The following is a 24,297-nucleotide window of genomic DNA, read 5'->3' as shown; positions in this document are numbered from 1 at the left end:
AAATAAATAAATAAATAAAGGTTACCTACCCAAGGTCGAGCAAATTAGTGACTACCCAGTTATTGGACTCAAAGGAAGCCAGAGCCTCAGTTCTTTGGAGGGAAATAGACGTACCTTCCTGGTGTCTCCGATGGTAAAGAATCTGCCTGCAGTGCAGGAGACCCAGGTTCAATCCCTGGGTTGGGAAGATCCCCTGAAGAAGGAAATGGCAACCCACTCCAGTATTCTTGCCTGAAGTATTCCATGGACAGATTAGCCTTATGGGCTACAGTCCATGGGGTCACAAAGAGTTGGTCACGACTGAGCAACTAACACACACAGAGGTACATACATCCCTCAGGAGGTCTCCAAACACAGAAGAAGCTTGTTTGTTCCAGCTCAAGACTGCTAGAGATAGAGGCCTGACGATACCATCTCAGGGTGCTCCAAGCATTCCTAAGTCTGAGTTGCCTAGGGAGGGGTTGTTGGGCTGACCTGTGCTGGGCTGGAGGGAAGAAGGTGACCCTCAGAGGGGAACAGGAGAGGCTGATCACGAATGGGTTTTTGGGGAAACTGGACTGAGGGCTGAGGTCAGGTTCTGTGGAAACTCCTTTTAGGAAATCGAGCACTCAGAGTCTGCCATGTGTGGATCTGGAGGGGGAGGAGACTAAGCCCCCACAACCACAGACCCGCCCGCCCGTCTGCCCTTGTCCTACTTCTGCCACTGGCAAATAAATCTCTTTCCCTAGATGCTGTAACCTGAGCAGTGCTCCAACTCCAACGTGAGCACATCTTCAGGAGGCGAGAGATCACATGAATGGCTGTGTGCACGGGTGGGTGGGGAGGAGGGACACAGGGTTCAGACCCTCCTCCAGGGCTGGCATAAAGGCAGGACCCTTCTGAGTGCCACCCACTCCTCATCTCATCACCCGCAGCAGATGAGCAGGAAGGGGACTTAGACCCAGAAGTCTCTCCACCCACACCCAGGGAAGGCTTCTCTCAATCTCCAGCCTCCCTCCATTTTCTTGGACAGGCCCAGAGATGAAGGGCCAGAAGGGCCAGGAGGGGAGAGCAGAGAAGTTGAGGAAATGGCAGGTGAGCGACATGCATTAGCAGAGGTAGCTTCAGATCAAGTGGACAGAAGACTCTTTGGAGGGTCCACCTCTCCCTACCCCCATCTAACTTCACTTGTGGTAGGATCTTTAGGAGGGGGAGTGTCTTGGAGAGGTTTGGGGACCTCAAGTGTGGGGACTGAGGTCTCTTCTCTGCTGAAGTCCAGACAACAGGATTGGAAAGCCATGTCGTCCTGCTTTCAAGGACAGGGCTGGCCTTTGACACATGGTGTTAAGTTATCTATACTTTGCAGAAGAAACCCCTACCGCACAGTCCAAGGATGTGTACATTTGGAGAGAATGTTTCCAGGGCAGAGACATCCAGTTAATGGGGTGGAAGCTTCCCCACTCTTCACTCTCAAGAAGTCCTACCTTCATCTCATTCTCGGCTCTCCTTCTGCAAATCCAACCTATTTCTATCCTCCTCTAACCCTTCCAGACTCTAATATGATCTCCTGAACCTTCCTTCAACCTTGTCATGCTCCCCCACCCCCATTCCGGATTTTTCAGTGTGAAACTGCCCCCTCCACTTCTTTACCCTCCAAGCTCCTCCCCATCTTGTCGAGCCCCCCAAAGCTCCGCCCAGCTCGCCCTCCTGGCCACCGCAGCAGCCAATAGCTTAGAACCTGATTTGCATAGCGGCGCGGGGGAGCGGCGGAGGGAAGGGGGAGGGACCAGGCGACCTCCTAAATCAAAGTTGGGAGGCGAGGACTGGGCGGAGGGGCCGCCGGGTGCCCGGCTGGGGCCGGCGAGGGGAGGGGAAGGGGGAGGGGGTGGGGGGCGGGCGCAGAGGACAGCGAAGCGGGCCGGACACTGACAGCTCCATCGCTTCCTTCCTCGGTTCCTGCCCGAGTCCCCACTTCCCTCCTCTCATCGCTCCGAGCAGCATCTTCTTCAGACCCTTGATCCTCACTCTTGGGGTCGTCCTGCTCCCTCGGCTCCGTATAATTGCCTCCTCTCACCCACCAATCCAGGAACTTTCTCCGCCAGCACCCGGGAGTGGGGATTGCTTTGCCTGGGCGGGTTTCTCCAGGGGTTCACTGGGTTGGGGGGCTGTCTCTAAGGGCTTCAGGTCCCGGAGAGACGCCTGCCACCCTTAGCCTGCTTCCAGGTGGGCTGCCGTCGGGTCTCGGCACCCTCTTTTCCCGTCTCCCCTAACCATGACCGAAATGAGCGAGAAGGAGAATGAACCGGATGACGCTGCCACCCACACCCCCCCGAGGACCGTCTCTGCCCTCCAGGAAACCAAGGTAACTCGAGAGGCGCGAGGCCTGGACCCCTGCCCTGTGCACCCCCAGCCGGGGCATCCTCCTCCCGACTCAGTTGCCACTGTGGCCTCCGGTGCCCTGGAGTCACCGTAGAAGGGCCCGTTTGGTCCCTAACGCTCCGCGCGGCGACCCAGGGGCAGTAGGTTCGGATGAGGGACCGCAAACAGCTCCCATCACTCAAACACGACACGCCCTTGCGCGCGTGATGAGCGGAGCTCCCCCACGACCCTCCAGGGAGGTTGTAACTCGGCTTTGTTGGAGGGAGTCGGCGCAGCGAAAGCGGAGGGAGTGTGTAGCGGTGTGTAGCGGGTGTGGGCCGGTGTACGCGCCCGAGTGTGCGCGCCAGGCGCACCTCTCCTGTGCCCGCCAGGTCTCCGCCTGTAGCTCAGTCTGTCCCCCTCTCTCTGCCCGTGTCTCTACAACCTGTTTGTCTCTGCCTTAGTATCTCTCTGTGCGTCTCTCCCGGGTCCTCTGCGTGTTTATCTCAGAGTCTCTAGATGGCTCTCTCTGACCCGCCGCAGTCCGACATTCCCTCCTCCCAGCCCGGTTAGGCTCGGCGACGTGAGCCCGCGGCCCCAGGGTGCGCAGCTTCCGAGTTCTCGCTGGGTGTTGCGGCAGCGCGGGCCATCACGGGCGGGGACCCGCGGACTGTCGTTGCAGCTCCGGAGCAGAAAGACAGGCAGACCCACCCCCCCTGCCAGCGGGACGGGGGCTGGGTGGTAGTGGGGGCGTGGGGAGCGGGTAGAAGCAAAAAGGGAAGTCATCATAATTAATGAATGTCATAATTAACCCTAATTATGTATGATTGTTACTCCTGCGGGAGTCACAATGAATAAATTATTCCCCAATGAAGTCAGGCGCAGCCCAGACTCCTGGCGCTGAAGGGGCTGGGGGCGGGGAGGGGGACGGAGAACACAACAGGGCTCACTTTCTGCAACCCCCGCCTCTAATCTGTCTGCTGCCTCCCCAAGTTCTAGATGCTGACCCACAAGAAGTTGTGCGGGAAGCAACCTGAGCAGGGTCCCTGGGGATGGGGAGAGAGGGGGCAGTCCTCTCTGTCCCCTCCCCAGACTTCAGGCCAAGGTTACCCTTTCCCTTCCTCCCTGGTAATTGGTTCCCACTTGGCTTCTGTTACCCAGATGAGGAGGGGGTCAGCCCGGACCAGAAATGGGTGCCATCTTTGGCTCCCCGTGGTATCACTAGTTCATCTATAGCTATTTCCCATGCCCATCCTCCTCCTAATTCTGGACTACTTCCCACGATATGAGGTTAATTCAAGGTCAAGGTCATCCAGGAAATGACCAAGGAAAGATGAATAGGGCCCGAGTGGATGGAGTCTGGCTTAGGCACCCCAGGTAGGCTTCCTGTCCCTAAACCGGAGGGATCCAGTGGGTCTCCATATCCAAGACTTCAGATTCACACTTGGCCTTCTCCTGCTCCCTTCTGAGAACTGGAAACCTTGGGCTCTCGGACCACAGAGTTAACTCCCCTTCAGACAGTCAAGTCTATTGGGAGAAGAATGAGGTGTTGAGGTGGGAGGATATTGCTTGGAATAACTGTGACAGCTTCTTTCAAGCAGAGGGTCCCAGGAACAGAGCCCCATTCTGAGTTCCAGTGAGCCTGACCTCAGTTGCCTTCTTATCACCCTGGACAGACGCATACAACCTCCCTGCTTGCTTCCCAGGGCACTGGGGCCTCTCAGATCCTGTCCTGTTTCCCACACCACGGCCTGGCCACTCCGCCCCCTCCTTAAGGGCTTTCTGAAGGCAGGCAGGAGTGCTGGGCAGCGCTGCCTCAGCAATCAGCAAGCTCAGCTGTGTGGGGCTGGCAGGGCTGGCAGGTCTGCACCTCATTTCTCCCAGTCCAAGGACCATCTCATTCCAACACCTCTGGATCTGAGCCATGGGGATCTGAGGAGCAGGGAAGGAAGAGAGTGTACACTTGACCTGGTCCCTCTGTGCCAGGTCAGTTGGATCCCTGCCCCTTTGACCCCCTCCCTGTACCTCACTTATGAAGGGCTCCATAATAACAACACGGGCTGGGCTTCGGCTTTGGGGGGAAGGTACTCAGGACAGCAGAGGTGGGCAGAGAGAATTCAGAACCTTTGCCAGCCTCCTTCCATCCCCCATCTCAACTTGTCCCAAGGAAGCTTCTGTCTTCAGACTGTGGGGGTGGAGGGGAAGGAAGGGAGAGGGTTGATTGCTGCCCACCCAGCTCAGTTTGAGGCAGGTACAACAGAGGAGGCTGGTGCCTGTTAGGCAGTGAAGCCAACATTCCAGACTTATTTATCAGTGTTTGGGGGTCCCTGGGAATTTCTTGCAGCCCAAGTTCAGCCTCCTGCCCACTCTAAGGTTGGTGTCACTCCTAAACCTAAGGTACTCAGTGAGCTTCCTCGCGTCAGCATTGCCCTCTCTGGGTCCCCATCCCATCCTACTTCGTGGGGTCTGCCATCACCCCTTCTGGTGCCATTCTTGGGGAAATCTTGTCATGCCAGCTCTGCCATCTGAGTCAGCTTGTGTCACATCTGCCACCCCCTCTGCCAGTTGCCTGATACCTTTTCAGGAGCTGGTGGGAACTGAGGGAAGAAAGGACCATCCAGAGTGTGGAGATGTGGGGAGGAGGCAGGGAGGCCAGGCCCTGCTTCCAAGAGGGGACTCAGAATGACAGGCCTGGTGGTCCAGGCTCCAAGCCAGACAAGCTCCTGGTGCTTTGGCGGTGATTGGGTGGGAGGTGGGGAGGAAATGGGATGCAGATGTGCCCGTTTGCCAGGGTATATGGCAACTTCTCCTGTCAGGGAATGGGTCCTGGGACAGTAGGGGCACCAAAAAGATAGTGGTGGGGAGGTCTTCCCTGGAAACTAAGAGTTCCAGGAGTGGAAATACCTGGCTAGGCTGAGCCAAGATGAGGTTTGGGTGGCCAAGGCAGATGTCTCTGGAGTGGGCAGGCATTAAGCCATTTGGCAGAGATGCCTGCATCTGCCCTCCAGCCACAGACTTTGACATCCGCCAGCCACCCCAGGTGTTATTCCTTCCTGCCTCTCTACCCTCCTGGGATCTGGGACAGAGTCAGGACTGCCCCGGCGCTGAGGAACAGTCTGTTCCAGAGGCCTCTGGTCCCCTGCAGCGGTGGCTCCTGGCACTAAGGCCAGGCAGGGACCAGGAAAGGGCACAGGCTGGACAGAAGAGAGGTTTGAAACCTCATCCTGTGAGGATTACTTTGGAAATAATGGCCTCGGAAGGGGGGGAACATGATTGATGTCTTCAAATATTTGAAGAACTGATGTGCGGAAGCGGGAGTAGCCCTTTCTTGAGCCAAGGGAGGAACAAGGGCTGATAGGCAGGGAGGCAGGTTTCAGCTCTATATAGGGAAGCACTTTCCAGCGATTGCAGCTGCCCAAAGATGGAATGACTGTCCCAAGAGAGGGTGCTCTTGCCGTCACAAGAGGTGACCAACAGAGTCAGACAACAATTCTGAGGGGCTGTGGCCAGAGTGGTGCAGGGTGGGGATTGCTCCAGGTGGCCAGTCTTTCTAAGCTTACATCTCATGACAAGCCCATGGCACAACTGAGGGGCAGAGGTGAGGGCCAAGGCAGAGGGCTCCTTACTCCTTGGGCTCAGTAGCCAAAGCCACTAGTTCAAGTCCCAGCTCTGCTCCTTAGCAGCTGAGGACGCATAATGAGTGAGTAATTTAACCCCTCAGTTCCTCATCCTGAAAAGCGGGACAATAATTATCACTACCTCAGAGGATGGTGGAAGGTTAATGAGATGCTGCATATCCATTCCAGGACTCTGATAATAACCACCTCTCATTATGTTTGTAAATTTAGTTTTTTGTTTTGTTTTTTAATATTCATTTATTTTGGCTGCACTGGGTCTCCATTTTAGTTGCATCATTCAAACTCCTAGTTGCGGCATGTGGGATCTAGCTTCCCAACCAGGGATCCAGCCTGGGCCCCCTCTCTTAGCCACTGGACCACTAGGGAAGTCCCCCATATGTTTAGGTTTTTGGTTTGGGGTTTTCAGATTCTTGCTTTCCGTCTTGCTTAGAAAGCACCTAACCCTGCCTCCTTCCTCTTGGGGGTAGGGAAACTGAGGCTCAGAGAGAGGAAGTGAAGTGACTTGCCTTCAGGAGCAGGTTTCATTTTGCCCCCACCCTCAGCCTGTCCTCCCAGAGGCCTCCTGTGCTCTTTGCCTACAACTCCTGGGCAGAGCAGCGGCTGGTTCACCCGCCTCCAGGCCTGTCAGAGCCTCCAGAGCCACGTTTGGCCCATAGAACACATTTGTGTTCTAATTAATTGTCCCTCTGGGCCTCTACCTCTGCCCCAGCACCCTGGCATCTGGGGCCTGGGGCCCTGCTTCTCAGAGACACACAAAGAAACCCACAGTACTGGCCAGGAAACTGGATTTGGAAGGAGCTGGGCAGCTCAACATGCCAGTCACCCCAGGGCTCTGTCTGGCCTTTCAGCTGGCACACCAGGACCCACCTTGTGCCCAAACATTTCCCCCTCTGCTTCCCCTTTGTCCTGTGGCCTACTGGCCTCCCCAGGGCTAGAGGGGTCTCCGCTTCCATCCCCTTGGCATGGCTGCCAAGCTGGCAGCCATGGCACACAGGCTGCCTGGTATCCCAGCTGGGAACCTGGGCCAAGTCTCCCTGCCCTATGTCCCCTCCCCCCATTTTTTTTTTTTAATCACCAGTGAAAAGAAGTGGGCAGGAGAAAGGGCTCTGAACAGGAGGTGAGTGGGGCAAGGGTCTGGGTAGAGCCGTCCAGATTTCATTCCAGGCAGAATAAGGATATGTTCAGGTGAGCAGTAGAAATAGCTCTTTGTCATTGTTATTCCGACACTGAATGGTGTCCGACTCTTTGTGACCCCATGAACTGCAGCATGCCAGGCTTCCCTGTCTTTCACCAACTCCAGGAGCTTGCTCAAACTCATGTCCATTGAGTCAGTAATGCCATCCAACCATCTCATCCTCTGTGGCCCCCTTCTCCTCCTGCCCTCATCTTTCCCAGCATCAGGGTCTTTTCCCATGAGTCAGCTCTTCACATCAGGTGGCCAATGTGCTCTGGCCTCATGCAGAATCCATCCTATGCTCCAGAACATGCACTCTGTTTAGGGTTCAAGCCACTTGCTCATCATTTATTCCACAAACATGGAATGAGCATCTTCTATGTGCTGAAGCCCATTATGGGGATTTGAAGCAACTTTCCCTGCTCTCCAGGGGCTCACAACCTCCTGGAGAAGTGAGAAGTAAATGACAAAGCATAAACCTGATCGGAGCGCTCATGTGGTCCCACTAAAAGGAATCCCTACAGAAGAGATAGCTCCCCCGAGGAAGAATAGTCACAGGAAACCCTGGAGGATAGAAAGCGAGACATAATTGGATAAGGCAGAGAAGAGGACAAGCGTGTCAAACGCCCAGAAGCATAAAATACAGATGAGTTCAAGTCATTTTGTCTGAACTCAGGTGGAAGGCATGGGGTGGAAGGGTGGATTTGGCCAAGTAGTAGTGCCCTGGCTGGCATAAAGGCCTTGACTGAGTCCTGAGGAGCCATGAATGGTTTTTGCATTGTCAGGGGTCACCTTCCTGCTGCATGGAGAACAGGTGGGGATGGACAAGGTGGAGGCAAAGAGTTATAGCCCTGAACCAGACTGAGGGTGCCAGAGCCTGAACTAGGGCAGGGCTCTGGGGGTGCTGAGAGGTTGCAAGGGATAGGCTGGAGAGGTGTTTCGGAGGGAGAATCAACACTGAGGATGAGAGTCCAGAGCAACTACGCCCCTCTCCCTGTGCAAGAACTGAGGACCTGGCATGTTTTGTTTGGGCCCCCAAAGTATTACTTTGTTAACTCAAGTAAATAGCACACCCATTCAATAAAATTCCTGTGTGGCCATTAAAAAAGAATGCTGAAACTCTGTGTATTGGTATGGAATGATTTCCAAGATTTACTGTTAAGTGAAAAAAAGCAAGGTACAGGAGAAATACTATACTACCATTTCTGCAAAGAAAAAGGAATAAAATCTCTTGACTTTGTTTCTATTCAATTTCACATAAGAGTCTCAATTTCTTAACTGACTTTTTTTTTTGGCCACACGGCATGGGGGATTTTCCCATGACCATCTCCCCAACCCCCTCATCACCCCCCAGCCCCCACCCCCCACAGTGGAAACGCAGAGTCTTAACCATTGAACCACAAGGGAAGTCCCTCTTAACTGACTTCAAATTTCATAAGTTCATTAAGCGCATTAATCTTTTTTCATTAAAAAATCACATTTATATGGAACTTCCCTAGTGGTCCAGTGGTTAAAACTGTATGCTCCTGCAAGGGGCACAGGTTCAATCCCTGATGGGGAAACTAAGATTACACATGCCGTGTAAAATAAAATTACCAAAAAAAAATTACATTTATAAAAAAAAAGTCTAGATTTCTTTTAAAAAATTGAGAACCCTGGCAATGCTGGGCTGCTCACATAGACTAGCCTCAGCTGGTATAGGAGATCAGCAGTTACTTGCTGGCCATACAGTTTGCCACAGTCCCCACCACTCCTAATTAGCCTTTCCAGTCAGAACTCCTTTGCTAGAGGAGTTTCCCTGCCTGGCTCTTGTGGGCACCTGGGGTGGTGACCTACCTTCTGGAACTTGGCAGCCTCTCTCTCAGGAGAAGCTTTGTATCACCTCTGGCTCTCACCTTCAGGCTGCTGCTGGCCGAGGAGAGACCCCCGGGAGCCAGCCCCCTCCAGGCTCACCATCCCTCTTCCTCTCTCAGCTCCAGCGGTTCAAGCGCTCTCTTTCTCTCAAGACCATCCTCCGAAGTAAGAGCGTTGAGAACTTCTTATTTCGCTCCGGCTCTGAGCTTAAGTGCCCCACTGAGGTGCTGCTGACGCCCCCGACCCCGCTGCCCCCTCCTACCCCACCACCAGCCTCCGCAGACCGGGGCCTGCCCACTCCCGCCCCATCCCCCTGCCCAGTCCCACGCCCCTTGGCACCACTCAAACCAGTGAGGCTGCACAGCTTCCAGGAACACGTCTTCAAGCGAGCCAGCCCCTGTGAGCTGTGCCACCAGCTCATTGTGGGTAGGTGCCGGGGTGGCAACAGAAGGGGCCAGGGTGGGTGTGGGGAGTGGGCCCATGGAACGGATTGCCTGAAGTCGAGGCTCCAGCTATTCATGGTCCCCAGACCTAACTGTGCCCCTCCACGCGGGCGGACACATAGCACCCTTGAGGGTGGGTGGGGTCTCAAGCTGGGGGTCAGCTACACCCTGACTGTATCGGGGTCAGCTCTCAGAGCTTGGCCCCAGGCTGCCATGAGGAAGCCCAATCCCTTGCTCCCTCCACGCCCTAACCTACCTCCTTTGCTCCTTGCCCATGGATGTAACGTATCTTGACCATCCCCTGTCACTGACCACCCCTCTTGTTCTTCCCAGGAAACTCTAAGCAGGGTTTGCGGTGTAAGACATGTAAAGTCAGTGTCCACCTCTGGTGCTCTGAGGAGATCTCCCACCAGCAATGCCCAGGCAAGACGGTGAGTGGGGACCACGTGGAGATGGCTGACTGGTGCTCCCAGGCTTGGCTTCTGGGGCTCTGAGTGCCACTCAGGGCTGATTCCTCAGGTCGAGGGGTGCTTGGACTTGGGGAAAGCCAGCACCTCTCGGGGGCTGTGACCTCTCCATACCCTCTCTCTGCCTGCTTTTGCCACAGTCCTCCTCCTTCCGCCGCAACTTCAGCTCCCCACTCCTGGTACATGAGCCTCCGCCAGCCTGTGCCATGAGCAAGGAGTCCCCACCCACTGGTGAGTGTCCAGCATTGTCCCTCATCCCTGTGGTGTGAGGAGAGACCCACACACTCCTCAGATGGGCTTTGACTTACACTGGCACTGCCTGTTCTTGGCACAGCTACCACTCCCTTTTAATTTTTTTAGATTTTTCTTCATCTTCCCCTCCCCCTAATTCTTTGGATGCTTCTGTCCTGAATGTAGAGTTGATTCATCTGTTCATCCATCCATCCATCCTTCAACAAAAACTTTATAGAGCACCTGCTAAGTGCCAGGCACTGTGCTAGACACAGGGACACAGTCTTAAATAAGGTGGAGCTCATGGTCTAGTAAGGGAGCTAGACATGCAATAGATAATTACACAAATCATCAATTAGCCACCATTTGGTGAATGCCTGCAACCGAAGGATAGGAAACGAAGAGAGGATAAAAAGGCATCCACTCATCCGCAGAGACAAAGAAGGCATCCAGGAAACTTGAAGGATAGGGAATTAACCTGAGGATCTGGGGAAGACCAGTGTGGACAGAAGGCAGGCCGGAAGCAGGAAGGGGCAGAAAAGGGACAATGAGGCTGGGAGTGAGAGGGTGAGATAGAACTCTGGGTGCAGGGCCTTAGGGTCCCTCTTAAGAGTGTTCTTTGAACTTTATTCTTTTTTTTTTTAACGTTTAGTGTATTGAAGTATAGTTGACTTACAACATTGTGTTAATTTCTGCTTTACAGCAAAGCGATTCAGTTATATACATTCTTTATATATATATATTCTTTTTCATATTCTTTCCCATTATGGTTTATCACAAGATATTGAATATAGTTCCCTGTGCTATACAGTAGGGCCTTGTTGTTTATCTGTTCTCTATATAACAGTTTGTATCTGCTCATCCCAAACTCCCAGTTCATCCCTCCCCCACCCCTCCTCGGTAACCACAAGTCTTTGGACTTTATTCTAAGGTCAATTTTTGTGTTTTCACAAGAGCATTCTGGCTACTGTGTGGATTGGAGGGGCTGGAGAGAAGCAGGGAGACCATGGGGAAGCTATGATGGTTGCCAGTTTGGTAGCTTGGATCAGGCTGGCAGTTGTGGAGCTGGAGAGAAGTGAGCAGATGCTAGACTTGTTTGGGAGGCAGGACGAGGTGATGGAGTGAACATGGACAGTGCAGAGGGCGAGGGGTGGAGGATGCTTCAGGCTTGTGCCTGGGTACCATGGGAGGACATGGAGTTCTCACTGCAATTAGGGAGACCTGGCAGGGGCAGGTGAGGGGCATGCGCAGAATTCACTTTAGAGCTGGCTGAGCAGGGCAGCTAGCAGGGCAGCCAGGTGCCCAGCCTTGATGGTGACTCCTCGGCAGGGGCCAGCGGGAAGGTAGACCCTGTGTACGAGACCCTGCGCTATGGCACCTCCCTGGCCCTGATGAACCGCTCCAGCTTCAGCAGCACCTCTGAGTCCCCCACAAGGAGCCTGGTATGGGGAACACCAAAGGGAGGGGGCAGGGGTCCCAGAGGGTGGGGGGCTGAGCCCTCCCCTCTCTGTGTCCCCAGAGCGAGCGGGATGAGCTGACCGAGGATGGGGAGGGCAGCATCCGCAGCTCAGAGGAGGGCCCTGGCGACGGCGGTGAGTGGGGTTGGGGACCAGGGGCAGGAACAGAGCACAGTGGGGGCCACCACCTTCAGCCTCACACTCTGGCCCCACCCTGGCATCTCCAGTATTCACAGCCCCAGCTGAGAGCGAAGGGTCAGGACCAGAGGAGAAGAGCCCAGGACAACAGGTGAGGCTGGGGTGGCACTGAGCCTTGGCCGGCCAGGTGGGAAGGAGACATCCTTCTTGTCACTGATCCCTAGGTGGGTGAGAGTGTGTTGAATGGGAGTCTCACTGTGCCATCATTTATCCTCAATCTACAGGGATATGCAATGCCAGGGTCAGTAGGCATGGGAGGCAGGGGTGTTACCCCTCCCAACACTGACCCGTGCCTGTTGAGCCCACTCCTACTCCCCAAGGGTGGGCAGTTCCAGTGCAGCAGGCAGAGGAGGTGCCCCCTTCCCACCCCTGGCCCAGTCCCTCAGGGGTATGTGGGCACAGCAGACAGGAGACTCTGACCTCTCCCTGTCACTGTCCCATATCCTAGCCCCAGCGTAGGCAAGATCAGGGCAAGGGGAGAGTGGGTGGAGTAATAAAGGTGTCCTTCCCCCAGCCATGACCCCGAGCTTCTTCGCAGCCCCCCAGGCCTGCCCTCCGGAAGGATGTGGGGCCCATGTACTCCTACGTGGCGCTCTACAAGTTCCTGCCCCAGGAAAAGAATGACCTGGCTTTGCAGTGAGTCCCCCAGCGGCCCGGCCTCTCCCCCACCACCACCCCGATCCCGGGGGCTGCCTGCCTCCAACCTCAGGGCTCTGCACTCCCAGACCTTGCAACATGAGTTTGAGGGGGACCTTCAAGAGCCTCTGCCAGGCATGCTGGAGGCTACTGAGCCCCCAGATGAGACAGAGGGGCCAGAGTCCAAGAGGGTTGGTACTGATGCCAGGCCTCTGTCCTAGACAGTGTCTGTGTACCTATGGTCACACAGGGGCCATCGTGTGCCCTTGCAGGGGACCTGGGGGTCTAGGACTGTTGGGATGCAGGACGGGCAGGTCCCTCCTGCCCCACATGCTACCCCCTGCCCCCCATACTCTCTCGTCCCAGGCCTGGAGACCGGATCATGCTGGTGGATGACTCTAATGAAGACTGGTGGAAGGTGATGTGGCAGGGTGGGGAGCGGAGTGTGAGCCGTGGTAGGCACCGGACTAGCCCAGAGGGCTAGAGGGCACTTTCCCTAACATCCCCCCTCCTTCCTCCACAACCTAGCCAGGCCTAGGCTCACCCTCAGGTCTTGCCTTTACTTCACCCCTCCATGCCCCAGCCTTGCTCTTTTGCCTACCTTGTGCCCTTCCCAACCCAGAAGCCCCCCAGCTAAGGGCTCAAACACCAAAGAACCCAGGATCTACAGGATGATGGCATTGGCTCTGAGTGGATATTAGGTCTAGAGAAAGCAGCTGGGGTTGGGGCAGCACAGTGCTCACTGCCAGCCTCATTCCAGGGCAAGATCGGCGACCGGGTTGGCTTCTTCCCAGCCAATTTTGTGCAGCGGGTGAGACCAGGCGAGAATGTTTGGCGCTGCTGCCAACCCTTCTCTGGGAACAAGGAACAAGGCTACATGAGCCTCAAGGAGAACCAGGTGAGGACCTGGGCCCCGCATGGCTGGAGAGGCTGGCATAGGAGAGAGATAAGTGGCGGGAACGTGGGCAAGCACCCTGGAGGAGGAGGAGGCTTGGAGCCTGGGGGCAGGAGGGAGGGCAGATTAGAAGTCCCTGGTGACCTAGTGGTTAGATTCCAGGCTTTCACTACCATGGGCTAGGTTCAATCCCTGGTCGGGGAATTGAGATTCTCACTAAGAAAAGAGAGAAAGCAGCAGCAGTGGGACTGCTGGGAACTGGGGCTGGTGGCCAACACAGGCATGGGCTCAGTTATGTTAGAGACAGCTAGGGGAAGAGCATTGGGGTGGGAGTCCAGAGGCTTAGGTCTGAACGTTATTGTCAACCACGGGCAAGTCATTTCCCCGCTGTTACCTCCTCTGGGAAACGGGGAGTTTGTCAGGGGCATTAGACCAGCTGATCTCAAAGGTCAGCCCCGAAGTGCTGCTCGGTGTCCGCTGACTGCCTGGTTCTTGCTGCTGTGCCCTGGATTCTCATGGGATCTGCTCCCATCACCCCAGCTCCAACCACATGCTGGTCCCATCATCCCCTGGGATGGGCCCCATGGGAGGCATCAGCAGGACTCGGGGCCAGGGAGGCAGGCAGCGCCAGGCCTTAGTGTTGTGTCTCTCCCGCTCAGATCTGTGTGGGCGTGGGCAGGAGCAAAGATGCTGATGGCTTCATCCGCGTCAGCAGTGGCAAGAAGCGGGGCCTGGTTCCAGCCGATGCCCTGACCGAGATCTGAGAGGAGCCAAGAGAACCCAGAAGCCACCCCTGCCCATGCCCAGCCCTCCTAGCTTCTGGCCCCTCGGGGGGGTTCCCTCTGCTCCTCTCCTAGGGGCCACTCACCATGGCTTGGGAGCCTTCTGTACTGAGAAAGGTGTTATTTCTGGGGTCCTGGGGTGCCCTGAAGAGGTTGCAGCTCTGAGACTTGGGATTGGGGAAGAGGAGAAAGTGGGAGGGAATGGCAAAACTCTAGGTGGGTTCCTCCGGTCCAGTTGCCATGCAGAGTCCAGCCCTGAGAGGAAGTTCCCGAGGAACGTCTGGGCTGCCTCTTCCAGAGAGCCTATCCCCGCCCACCACACCTTTGCATGCCTGACACCCCCTCTCCTCACAGAGCCTCTGCTCGGGCCCTTGTATGTGTGACCCTGAAGCTGTCACTTTGGGAGTGGGGCCCTCCTGGGTCCCTCAGCCCCAGCTCTGGGTGGGGAGGGAGCTCAGGGCTGTGGGAGGACCCTGGTCTCATCACCTCTGTCACTCCATCAACTCTCAGGAAAGTTCTGTGGCTCTCTCTCCTGTTACTTGAAACTTGGGTGGGCAGAGGAGGGGAGGGCTGAGGTCTGGGGAGAGTGTGGCAAATCAGAGGCTGTCCTCTCGAGTAGGACAGTCACCACAGAGCAACCTCACTCTACCCTTGTTCACTGGGAGAGGACACACCCAAGAGCGGCCTGCACACAGAAACCCACTGGTCCACCTGATCAAAACAATCCCCATTTCACTGTCAGGACTCCGAACGCTCAGTTCCTGTCCCAGGCCTTGCCAGGCCTGCCCCAGGAACCCCACCCTCAGGACTGACCCTGCAATAGCCCTCCCTTACCCCCTCACTCGGGGCTCTGTGGGGGACAGGGCTGCCGTTGCAGGGGCCCTTTTTCTGGCTGCATCTGGTCCCTTTTCCAGGACACAGCCCTGGGAGGAAGCGGGAGTGGGAGACAGACAATGAATTCTGTTTGACCACCAGAAAGGGAAGGGGGTAGGCACGCTGGGGAGGGGGTGTGTGGGGACACGCAAAGAGGACCCCTCCCTTGCAGGTTGCTTTTCTCTGGTGCCAACCTCCCTTTCCCCGCCAAGCTCAGAGCCTCCTCTTGTGCCCTTGATCGTGCCAGCCAATGCCACCTCCATCCTGGGCACAGTCACACCCTCCCATGTGGTGGGAGGGACACACCCTCCTACCCACTGGCCCCTGCCCCACCTCTCCCTCTCATAGGGAGGAGGAACTCAAGCCACACTGCCCTGTTTGCTGCCATGAGGCCCCCCCAGCAATATCCCAGGGGCGGGCCCAATGCCCACTGTACATGAGGCTGCATGAGGAGTCTGCTGGGGCATTGCTGAGCCCCCAGACCCCTAATTAAATGTTTCTTGTCCCAATCTGGCTGCTCTATGTATATCTATCAGCTTGGGTCAGAGGACGGGAAGGGGTGGGCGGGGCCTGGAGGTGTGGTGGGTGTGGACCAAAATAGGAGAGAGTCTGAAGGTGGAGAATGTGTTCATCTCTGAGAGGAGGGATACAGGCGCTGGGCTGGCCCTGACAGTGAGGGTCCCCGCGCCTCCTCACTCCAGATCTGAGGAAATGGAGGAGGAGGTTTGGGGGACGCCGGAGGGAGAGAGGGTGGGGCTGCGGTCATTTTCTAGTTCGATGTGGACCTGCATCGCGCAGCGGGCGGGCATGCACCTCCGCGTTTCTGCCCACCCAAAGGTGCCCCCGGAGACCAGCCGAACCCAGGGTCTGGCGGCCTCAATATCCACCCGAGATCAGCCTCGCCCCCTCAGCCCCCTAAGCCCGAGGCAGATACGTTGGCGGACCGTGCGGCCCTGAGATGACTCAATCACGCCCATCATTGGGAGCCTGGCGCAAGGGGGCCGCGGTGGCGCCCCTCCCGCCGCGGTGCCCGCCGCCCACCTGCTCGGCAGAGCCGCCTTTCCCCTCCGGCACGCCGGGCCGCGTCATCGCCCAGGCGAGCACGTCCTGGGCTATTTATAGACAGAGGGGCGCGGAGGGAGGGAGAGGCTGCGGGGGTGCCAGGCCAACCGCGTGCAGCCAGAATGCAGAGCGGGTGGGAGGCCTGCTCCTCCGGATAGGCACCCATCCGGTTCTGCCTTCCAGCCCCCCACCCCCAAATCAAGGTGGGCCAGGGGGGACCAGCCCCTGGGTCCCCAAACCACGCTTTATTTGGTCCCTTTCATCCAGGAATGATGCGGGTAGGGAGGCAGCAGAGGAGCAGGAGGAAGGTGACTCCCCTTCCTAGGACCCTTGATGGTGGGATTGGATAAAAGTGTCACAGACCCAGTGGAAAGGCTTATAAAGAGGGGAACTCACACAAATAGACACCTACTGTGTCTGGGAAACTGTGCCAGGGACTTATTTTTTCCTCTTAAGGACCCAGTGAGGAAAGTGGTGGTGTCCCCTTTTCACAGATGATCGAACTGATGCCTAGAGATATTAGGCGGCTTGCCCACGGTCATACAGATTATCCAGCCCAAACTTGTCCCTTTTTTACACAGAGCAGCTGAGGCCCAGAGCAGACTCATAACATGCCCAAGGTCACCCAGCAAATTAATGGTCGAGCTGGTTTCAGAAATTCTATCTCTCACTTCCCAGTTCAATTCTTCCCCAACTTGACCCTGGGTTCCTCAGAGCCTTAAACCAGTATGATGGAAACAGAGACCCCTGGAGATGCTGGAGGGGCTCCAGGGATCAAGACTTCACCCCCTGGAGACAGTCAGAGACTTTCAGCCAAACCTTCTGAACACCCACTTGTGTCTGTACCAGCCGGCAGCTGGCCTGGACCCCCGCCTCCCCCCAGCTCATTTGCTGCACTGCTGAACACAGCAGCTTTTTCGGGTGGCTGAACCACCCAAAGCAGGCTCACAGCCTGGGGGCTGGGAACAGCTGGTGCCCCCGCTGTAGCCGCGGCCCTCCTCTGTGTCCACGCTGGGGGTGGCAGGAGTAGCAACACCATTGGCCTGGGGTGGAGGATGCTCAGCAACCCCCTGGTGGTGCCCACCCACCATTTGGCTATTGTCTGTGCCCTCTGTCCCCTACCTCAGCCTGAGCTTAACCTGGGTACCCTGAGAGATTAAGGTTATCTAGGTTTAGGGGAGATGCAAAAAGGAGGGAAGTCTGGGGGCCAGAAACAAGAGGCCTAAAAGGGCAGGAAGATGGGAACCAGAGGTGGAGGCAGGGAGATGCAGACAGAGTAAGGCCCCCCCATCTTACTAGCCCTACTGCCTTTGGCTCCTTCAGCCTTCCCCCTCCCCACCTCCTTAACACCCACTCCCCAATGCTTAGGACGTTGGGGGCACCTGCTGAAGAGTGCGAGGAAGACAGCGCATACCTCCAGCCTCAGCTCTCCCTGTGCTTTGGGAAGCCAGCCCAGGTGGTTCATCTGTTCACCTCAGAGATAGCACCGAGGACCTTAGCGTTTCTCCAGGCGCAGCAGCTGTGCTCGTAGCTGTCATGTGCAGCCCACTCTGAGTCACCCCCCAGCCCCCACCCCATGCACATCTGAAGGAATCAAAGGTGGGTGCTGATGTTCAAGCCAAGCTTGGGTTCTGGGGGGCCCTCCAGGCTTCAGTTTCCTTCTCCAGAAATGGAGCTGGACTTGCTTAGGGAGTCTTTACCTGGGGCCATGAACCCCTTTAAAGGGTATGCAAAATTATATGATGGGACCAGTTGCATGGACATGTCTTTTTTTTTCCCTTAATTTTTATTTATTTATTTTTGGCTGTGTTGGGTATTTGTTGCTGCGTGCCGGTTTTCTCTAGTTGCGGTGCGTGGGTTTCTCATTGCAGTGGCTTCTCTTGCTGAGGAGCATAGTCTCTAGCGTGCGAAGGCTTCAGTAGTTGCGGCATGTGGGCTCAGTAATTGTGGCTCATGGACTTCATTGCTCTGCAGCATGAAGAATCTTCCAGAACCAGGGACTGAACCTGTGTCCCTTGCATTGGCAGGTAGATTCTTAACCACTGGACCACGACGAAAGTCCCAAATGGACATGTCATTTCATTAGAAGTTCTCAAGGCTCCAGGACTGGAAGAGATCCAGTGATTACTTTAGGGGATCTGTCTGCTGAGGGGGCCCTCCCAGGCATTGCCTGGAAAGGGGTTAGAGGCCGGTGGTGGAAAGAGGTAACCTTAGGCCTGGAGTGAGCTTCAGAAAGAAGTGATTAGATGCAAGCCTTCCCAAGAGATAGGCTCCTACAACCTAATTCTTCCCTCCCCCTCCCTTCAGCCCCTCACCAAAGTAAGGCAGTTTCCTATATCTTCAGTGACCTGTGGTCTGGCTTGCCTTGTGGCTCAGATAGTAAAGAATCTGCCTGCAATGTGGAAGACCCGGGTTCATTCCCTGGGTTGGGGACATCCTGGAGAAGGAAATGGCAAGCCACTTCAGTATTTTTGCCTGGAGAATCCCATGGACAGAGGAGCCTGGCAGACTACAGTCCATGGGGTTGCAGCGTCAGACACGACTGTTAGGACTACCACTTAACTTCATTTCAGTGACCTGTGAGAGAATAGCACCATCTCCTGGTCCATGATGGCAACCCTTTTCTGTGCGGGCGGCTCAGGAGCCCCAGTGAAGGTTCTAATTGTCCTTCCTGTCATCTCTCTACTGCCTGGAGGAGGTGGAGGTGGGTGGCCTTCCATGCCCTTCCTCCTCTGGTCCAGGCATGGGAAGGTGTCTCATGCTCCAAGCAGCTTGGTGATAGCCCTTCTTCTTCCAGGCCACAGCTTCCCCATTTGGAATGATAGGCTTAGAGCAGGTCCTATGGATACACTATGCACAGGCTGGTATGGTGGCAACAGGCAACCCCAAATCAGTGTCCTCTCAGCCCAGATTCTGATGCACATGGGTGGTGGTCGAGGTTGTCTGGACTATTCTGTCTGTGCCTCCCTGCCTTGGGTTACCCATCTCTCTACTGTCCAGAATGGACAAGGAGACTAAAGGCAGAGATGGGGACAGGTCTGCTGCCCTCAAGATCACTTTAGCCCTGCCTTTCCCACACCAAATGCAGATCTGCACACCTGCCCATTACACACCCTGAAGACCCCTTACTGGCCTTCTCATTACTCCAAAACAAGAATTCCTCCTGAATACAGGTAGAAGGCAGGGAAGTAACCAGGAGGGGCACCAGTCATAGCTGTTCCCCTTTCCTTCCCACTTCTCACCGGAGCTGACACTTCTGTATTTGATTGGTTGACTGATCCCTTCCACCTGGACACCAGTCCCTCAAACTGTTACCCACTCAAAATATTCAAGTGAGCTCTTCCAAGCATCCTCCACTGACTGGATCCTTCTGACCATCAAAGACGTCTCTTGCCCAGTCTTCCAAAGCTTGAGGCCTGGGAACCAAGCCAGGTTATTTATCTCAAATTCATTCTCCCCATCCCTAATGATGCAACACTAATTCAGGCTGAACAGGTGACTCCCAACATGTGGCTTAACCTCTTTTCTCATCTGAACATGGAGAAGCAAATACCCTACTTTATAATGTTAGAGAACCAATGCAAGTCAATGTAAATGCCTCAGTATCTGGCCCATAGAGCACATACCTTATTGAAAGATTTATTGGTTATTACTACCATACAACAGGGAAAATAAAACCTACTTCTCATCTGCAGAGTTAACCCAGAATGGCTTTGACAAGTGTGTCACGTGCCTTTGTTCCAACTCTTGCCAACAAAGTCTTTTTTGGCCCCCTTTTGATGCTTATAAAGCAAAAAACAAAACAGGAAACACTACTGATAAGGAAAGAAAAAAAGGTTTAGAAATTTTAAATAGGGATGCTCAAAATGATGGCTTCAGTTCTATCTCAATAAGGCTGTCTAAAGAGCTCAGGCAGCAGCCAGCAGTTCAGGTTCAGATCACACCTTCTGGACCAGTGGCGGTGGTTCAATCCCCGCTGTCCTGGGGTTCCAAGGCAGCAGACTGCAACTCTGAACCTCAGTGCAGTTGAGCACAAGCATACTACTTTCTGTCGTTTTTAATTAATGTACAACTCACAACTGAATACCAACCAAAAACCAACATCTGAGACCGTGTCTGAAGTGCCACTCATGCTCTGCTGTAAAGGGCAGTTTTGAGGCACAATATCCAAAGCCTGGGTAGAAGTCATTCCTCCCCTCCCTTCAAAGTAGGCCCCACACGCCATGGATGGAGGGGGCATGAGCCTGACCAGAGGCTAGGAGTCAAGGAAGCAACAAAGCAGGAACCCAGGGAAGGGTCTGTATCCCAGTCCTCAGTGCTGGTCCTGTAAACAGTGAAGACCCCACTGAAGACTATGGAAGCACAGAGGTAGGCAGATAAAGGCTTGTCTTTTATTGAATGAGTGATCTATGCAATTGCCGAGGCCACTATGTACAGAGAAGAGGGGGAGAACTTTATTTCTTGGTCTCTTCCTCCTTGGACAGAGTCTTGATGATTTCCTCTTTCTTGGCCTGGAGCCGCTCTTCACGGCGCTTGCGGGCTTCCTTGGTCTTAGACCTGCGGGCCTCAGCCTGGTCCCTGGAAAAGAGAAGATGGGTGAGCTGCTGGGAACACCAAAAGCTGATTCAACTAACCAACAGCCCCACACTATCCCAACACTGATGGCGTGCGGGTGTGTCCAAGACACAGCAGTATGTATCTCTAACATAACAGCTGTATTCTGGACAGACTGCATGGAAGTTAAGACTAGACATTAGCATAATTTAAATGTCTCAGAACTTACGCCAGAAGCTTCTTGCGAGCCTTGTCTGCCTTCAGCTTGTGGATATGTTCCATGAGGATCCGCTTGTTTTTGAACACGTTACCCTTCACCTTCAGGTACAGGCTGTGATACCTGTAGGGTACAAGGGTTATTAGAGGCTCTGGTCAGCAATGGCATCAATAGAGGTGGGCCCTGATCTGCTCTTCTACACAAGGCCCCTAAGCATGTAGAGTTCCTGTCCTCTCCCCTCCTGGTGCAGAGAATTCTTTCCCTCATCCAAGACTTTCTGCACAATTAGGAGACAGCAAGAGCTCACTTGGCAGATATTGGGCTACCCTGATGGTATACGCAGGGAGGATCGAATGGAAGAACTTTCCTAAGAAAAGTGTAAGACACATGGCTCTCCGCCCAAGGCCAATGAGACAGAGCTTGCATCTGTGCAAAGAACAAGTCAGCAAAGCCACAATGGATCTTGGTGAGGCCAGGAGAATGTACTTACATGTGGCGGTCAATCTTCTTAGATTCACGGTATCGTCTAAGCAGCCGGCGCAGAATTCTCATCCTCCTCATCCAGGTTACCTTCTCGGGCATTCGAGCATTGGCAGTACCCTTTCGCTTACCTAGGAAGAAGAGTCAGGCTCATCATAGTGCATCTGGGTTACTAGAGCCAGCTGATTAGTCACAACAAGAGCCACTAACTTCTGCAACACTCTATAGTCCACCGAGTCATGTACCAAGAGTTGTACCTCATCTTAAGTAGCATTATTTCCATTTTACAGATGATCTCAAGTATTAAACTTCTTTCATTTACTCAATTTTCAAAGAAGCAGAAACAAGGCAATTATCTCTCATTCACTTCAGGCAGAATGTGAATACTCCAAGGCACGCACTGAGGCAGCCTGCACCAGGTAAGCTCTAAGATCTTAAAAGGCGGTGTGACCTTCATCTCCCCAGATCATGCTGACCTTACAAAGTGATGTTAGGATTTATAGGATGACATTTCCCAAGTATCCAGTAGGATCCCTGGCAAGGTATAGGTGCTCAATTGGTATTTCTACCAATACCATCAATTCCCACACCAGTGCCATCGTTCTGATTTGCAGACAGAAAAACACACCAAGCATCATGGACTAAGAAAAGGGTTCAAAATAAGTCAGAATGGGGAAAGATTCTGAATTGATCCCAGTCTACATTTAATCACCTATCTTTCCCCAAGTCTTGGAACAAACAGAACACACTTACCTATACCCATGTGCCTGCCTTTCCGGCGAGCCAAGGTGTTTTTCCGGCATCGAGCCCGGGAATGGACAGTCACAGGCTTCCGGATGATCAGCCCATCTTTGATCAGCTTCCGGATCTGCTGGCCTGGGAAATCACAATATACCTGGTCAGTCAGGTGGGCCCTAGTCCCACCAGTCATAACTCACGAGTCCAAACAGGACATGACAGAGCCATGGCTCACATCCCCGATTTTCAAAAATGGTACAAACGGGGGACCTTCTCTTTCTTTCCTTAAAAAAAAAAAAAAAACACAACAAAACTTCTATCCTTTTAGATGTCTAATAGCACTCAAAATATACGTATTTGGGGATATGTGATCAAAATAGTATACAGATATGGCCTAGTCCTTCAGATTCTGTCCTACCTATTAGCTACCAGTCTAAAATAAGGATTTTCTGAGCACATATGACAATAACACAAACCCAAACAGAAAAGAATTTCCCTGACAAAGATTCCTGCTAAACTTTCATCAGCTCCTGAAGCTTCTCACAAGCCAATCTGTACACTTCCTTAAAGAATTCTGTTAGGTCAGTTCAGCCAGAAACCCCCTAACCTGTTTCCTCTTAGTTATTTTTCTTTATTTAAAAAAATCCATTATAGTTTGTCGTCCTCTTAGTAATTTTTCATCCACTGACCCCCTTCACCATGCTCCTTGGCTATAAATTCCTACTTGCCCACTGTATATTCAGATTTGAACTTCCCAATTCATCACTTCATTTCCTTGGCCATCTCTACAGGCCTCCCCCCAATCCCCGAGTCCCTGTACTGTCTCTCCAAAAATTTCTCACATAGCTATAAAACACAACATCCACTCTAGCGATATTTATTAATGTTAACACTGAGTGGTTGCCATCAATTTCCATCCTGTCATTCTGGCAAAGATCAGGAAGAGAACCTCTGGCAATCCATATTTTCATGGCTCCTCCATTTTATGAGACCCCCCACCCCTCCGCCAGGACTGTAAGCTAGATTATGTTAACAGTCAACATAATTGTTGTCACCTTTCATTGCACAAAGGATGAGAAATGGGGAGGGTAAAGGAGGAACGTAGACCCCAAGAACTCACGGGAGTTGGCATTGGCGATTTCATTGGTCTCATTGGGGTCCAACCAGACCTTCTTCTTGCCACAGCGAAGGACACTGGAGGCAAGCCTCTTCTGAAGCCTGAGCATACTGTGACAAGCAGAAAACACTATCAGGTCCTGGAAACCATACCTGGGCAAGGCTGAGCATCCCCAACAAAACCTGCCCAGCCCACGTAGACAACGTCTGTGGGTTTGTTTTCCCCTCTAGAAAATAAGATTAGCGAATAAAACGGGAATGAAGAGGGGGGCTTACGCCTTTTCTGGTATCCAGCACGAAAAATAGTGTTTAACGTGAAGAATCTGTGGCCAGTGGACTGTTTCCTGGGCTCGTTTGTCTCTTATCTCGGCAATAAACTAGCTTTAAAAGTTTTCTTAATGATGGGTCTACAGGGCAGAAGCCATCAAAGTGCTAGGATCGCCGCGCTTTTGGCAGGCAGAGGCCTGGGGCCTATTTGCGGCCTGTCCTACGTCACATGGAAGCAGGGATGGGCTCGGAGTCACAGACTGCCCCAGCGAGTTAAGGGGGCCACAGCCCAGTCCCCGCCGCCGCCTTTCCTCTGCCCAAGTGGGTCGCCTCAGACACGTGCAGGGCGCGTAGCCAGCCCTCCCCCGGCCTAGAGTTCCCGAGACGTCCCCTACCCACTTCCCCTCGAGGCCGGGCGCCAGTGTGCTCCGGCTACCCCAAGCTCCAGGACCAGCCGCTTCAGGGCGGCCTCTGCCCTGTCTTTTCCAGTATGGGGCGCGGTACTGAGCCCCGCAAAGTAAAAATCAACCAGGATCAGAGACACAAGAGCGCTTACCTCATGGCCGCGGCCGCAGCGGCGAAAGGAAAGAGCTTGCTCTCGCTAGGCTCCTCCCATTATCTGTGAAGGGGAGAGTCCATCCCCCGTTCCGCTTTCGCCCGTATTCCCGTCCGGTCCTTTCATATTCCGCCACCCTATACTTACTTATATATTCTGAAAAGACCCAGAGTAATAGAAGTCTAACATCAGGAGTCGGTTTTAAACTTTAAAACATGGAAAATATCCCCCTTCGGTATGCCAAAGTGGTATAGTCCGACTTCCTATTAGGCATGCGCAGCGAGGGTACCCGATTACGTGGGTAGTGGAAGCCGGAAGTCCG

General features: G+C 54.0%; 2 protein-coding genes across 4 annotated transcripts; one reads left to right on the top strand and one right to left on the bottom strand.

Moving 5' to 3' along the window:
- Positions 1–1,172: 1,172 nt before the first annotated feature.
- Positions 1,173–15,494, top strand: STAC2 (SH3 and cysteine rich domain 2). 3 transcript variants are annotated; one of them, XM_061391627.1, is made up of 12 exons: positions 1,173–2,341; positions 4,222–4,323; positions 9,123–9,429; positions 9,780–9,877; positions 10,054–10,144; positions 11,474–11,586; positions 11,664–11,736; positions 11,829–11,890; positions 12,338–12,435; positions 12,802–12,853; positions 13,196–13,333; positions 13,990–15,494. In XM_061391627.1, exons 1-12 carry the CDS (start codon positions 2,252–2,254, stop codon positions 14,092–14,094), a joined length of 1,329 nt encoding a protein of 442 aa, XP_061247611.1. In that variant the 5' UTR covers positions 1,173–2,251; the 3' UTR covers positions 14,095–15,494. The 3 variants fall into 3 exon arrangements, with proteins under 3 accessions (XP_061247611.1, XP_061247612.1, XP_061247613.1); XM_061391628.1 differs by lacking the exon at positions 4,222–4,323 and having other exon boundaries at positions 1,174–2,341; positions 9,051–9,429; XM_061391629.1 differs by lacking the exon at positions 4,222–4,323 and having other exon boundaries at positions 1,849–2,341.
- Positions 15,495–20,424: 4,930 nt separating this feature from the next.
- RPL19 (ribosomal protein L19) lies at positions 20,425–24,081 on the bottom strand. Its single transcript, XM_061391635.1, has 6 exons — positions 23,976–24,081; positions 23,157–23,263; positions 22,052–22,174; positions 21,309–21,429; positions 20,831–20,941; positions 20,425–20,625 (listed from the first exon to the last, which is right to left on the bottom strand). The coding sequence occupies exons 1-6, from the start codon at positions 23,978–23,980 to the stop codon at positions 20,502–20,504; spliced, it is 591 nt and encodes a 196-aa protein (XP_061247619.1). The 5' UTR covers positions 23,981–24,081; the 3' UTR covers positions 20,425–20,501.
- Positions 24,082–24,297: the final 216 nt, after the last annotated feature.

The sequence above is a fragment of the Bos javanicus genome, chromosome 19 (genome assembly GCF_032452875.1).
Source record: "Bos javanicus breed banteng chromosome 19, ARS-OSU_banteng_1.0, whole genome shotgun sequence".
NCBI lineage: Eukaryota > Metazoa > Chordata > Mammalia > Artiodactyla > Bovidae > Bos > Bos javanicus.
Note: the sequence above shows the minus strand (reverse complement) of the source record. Positions and strands in the feature narration are given on the sequence as shown.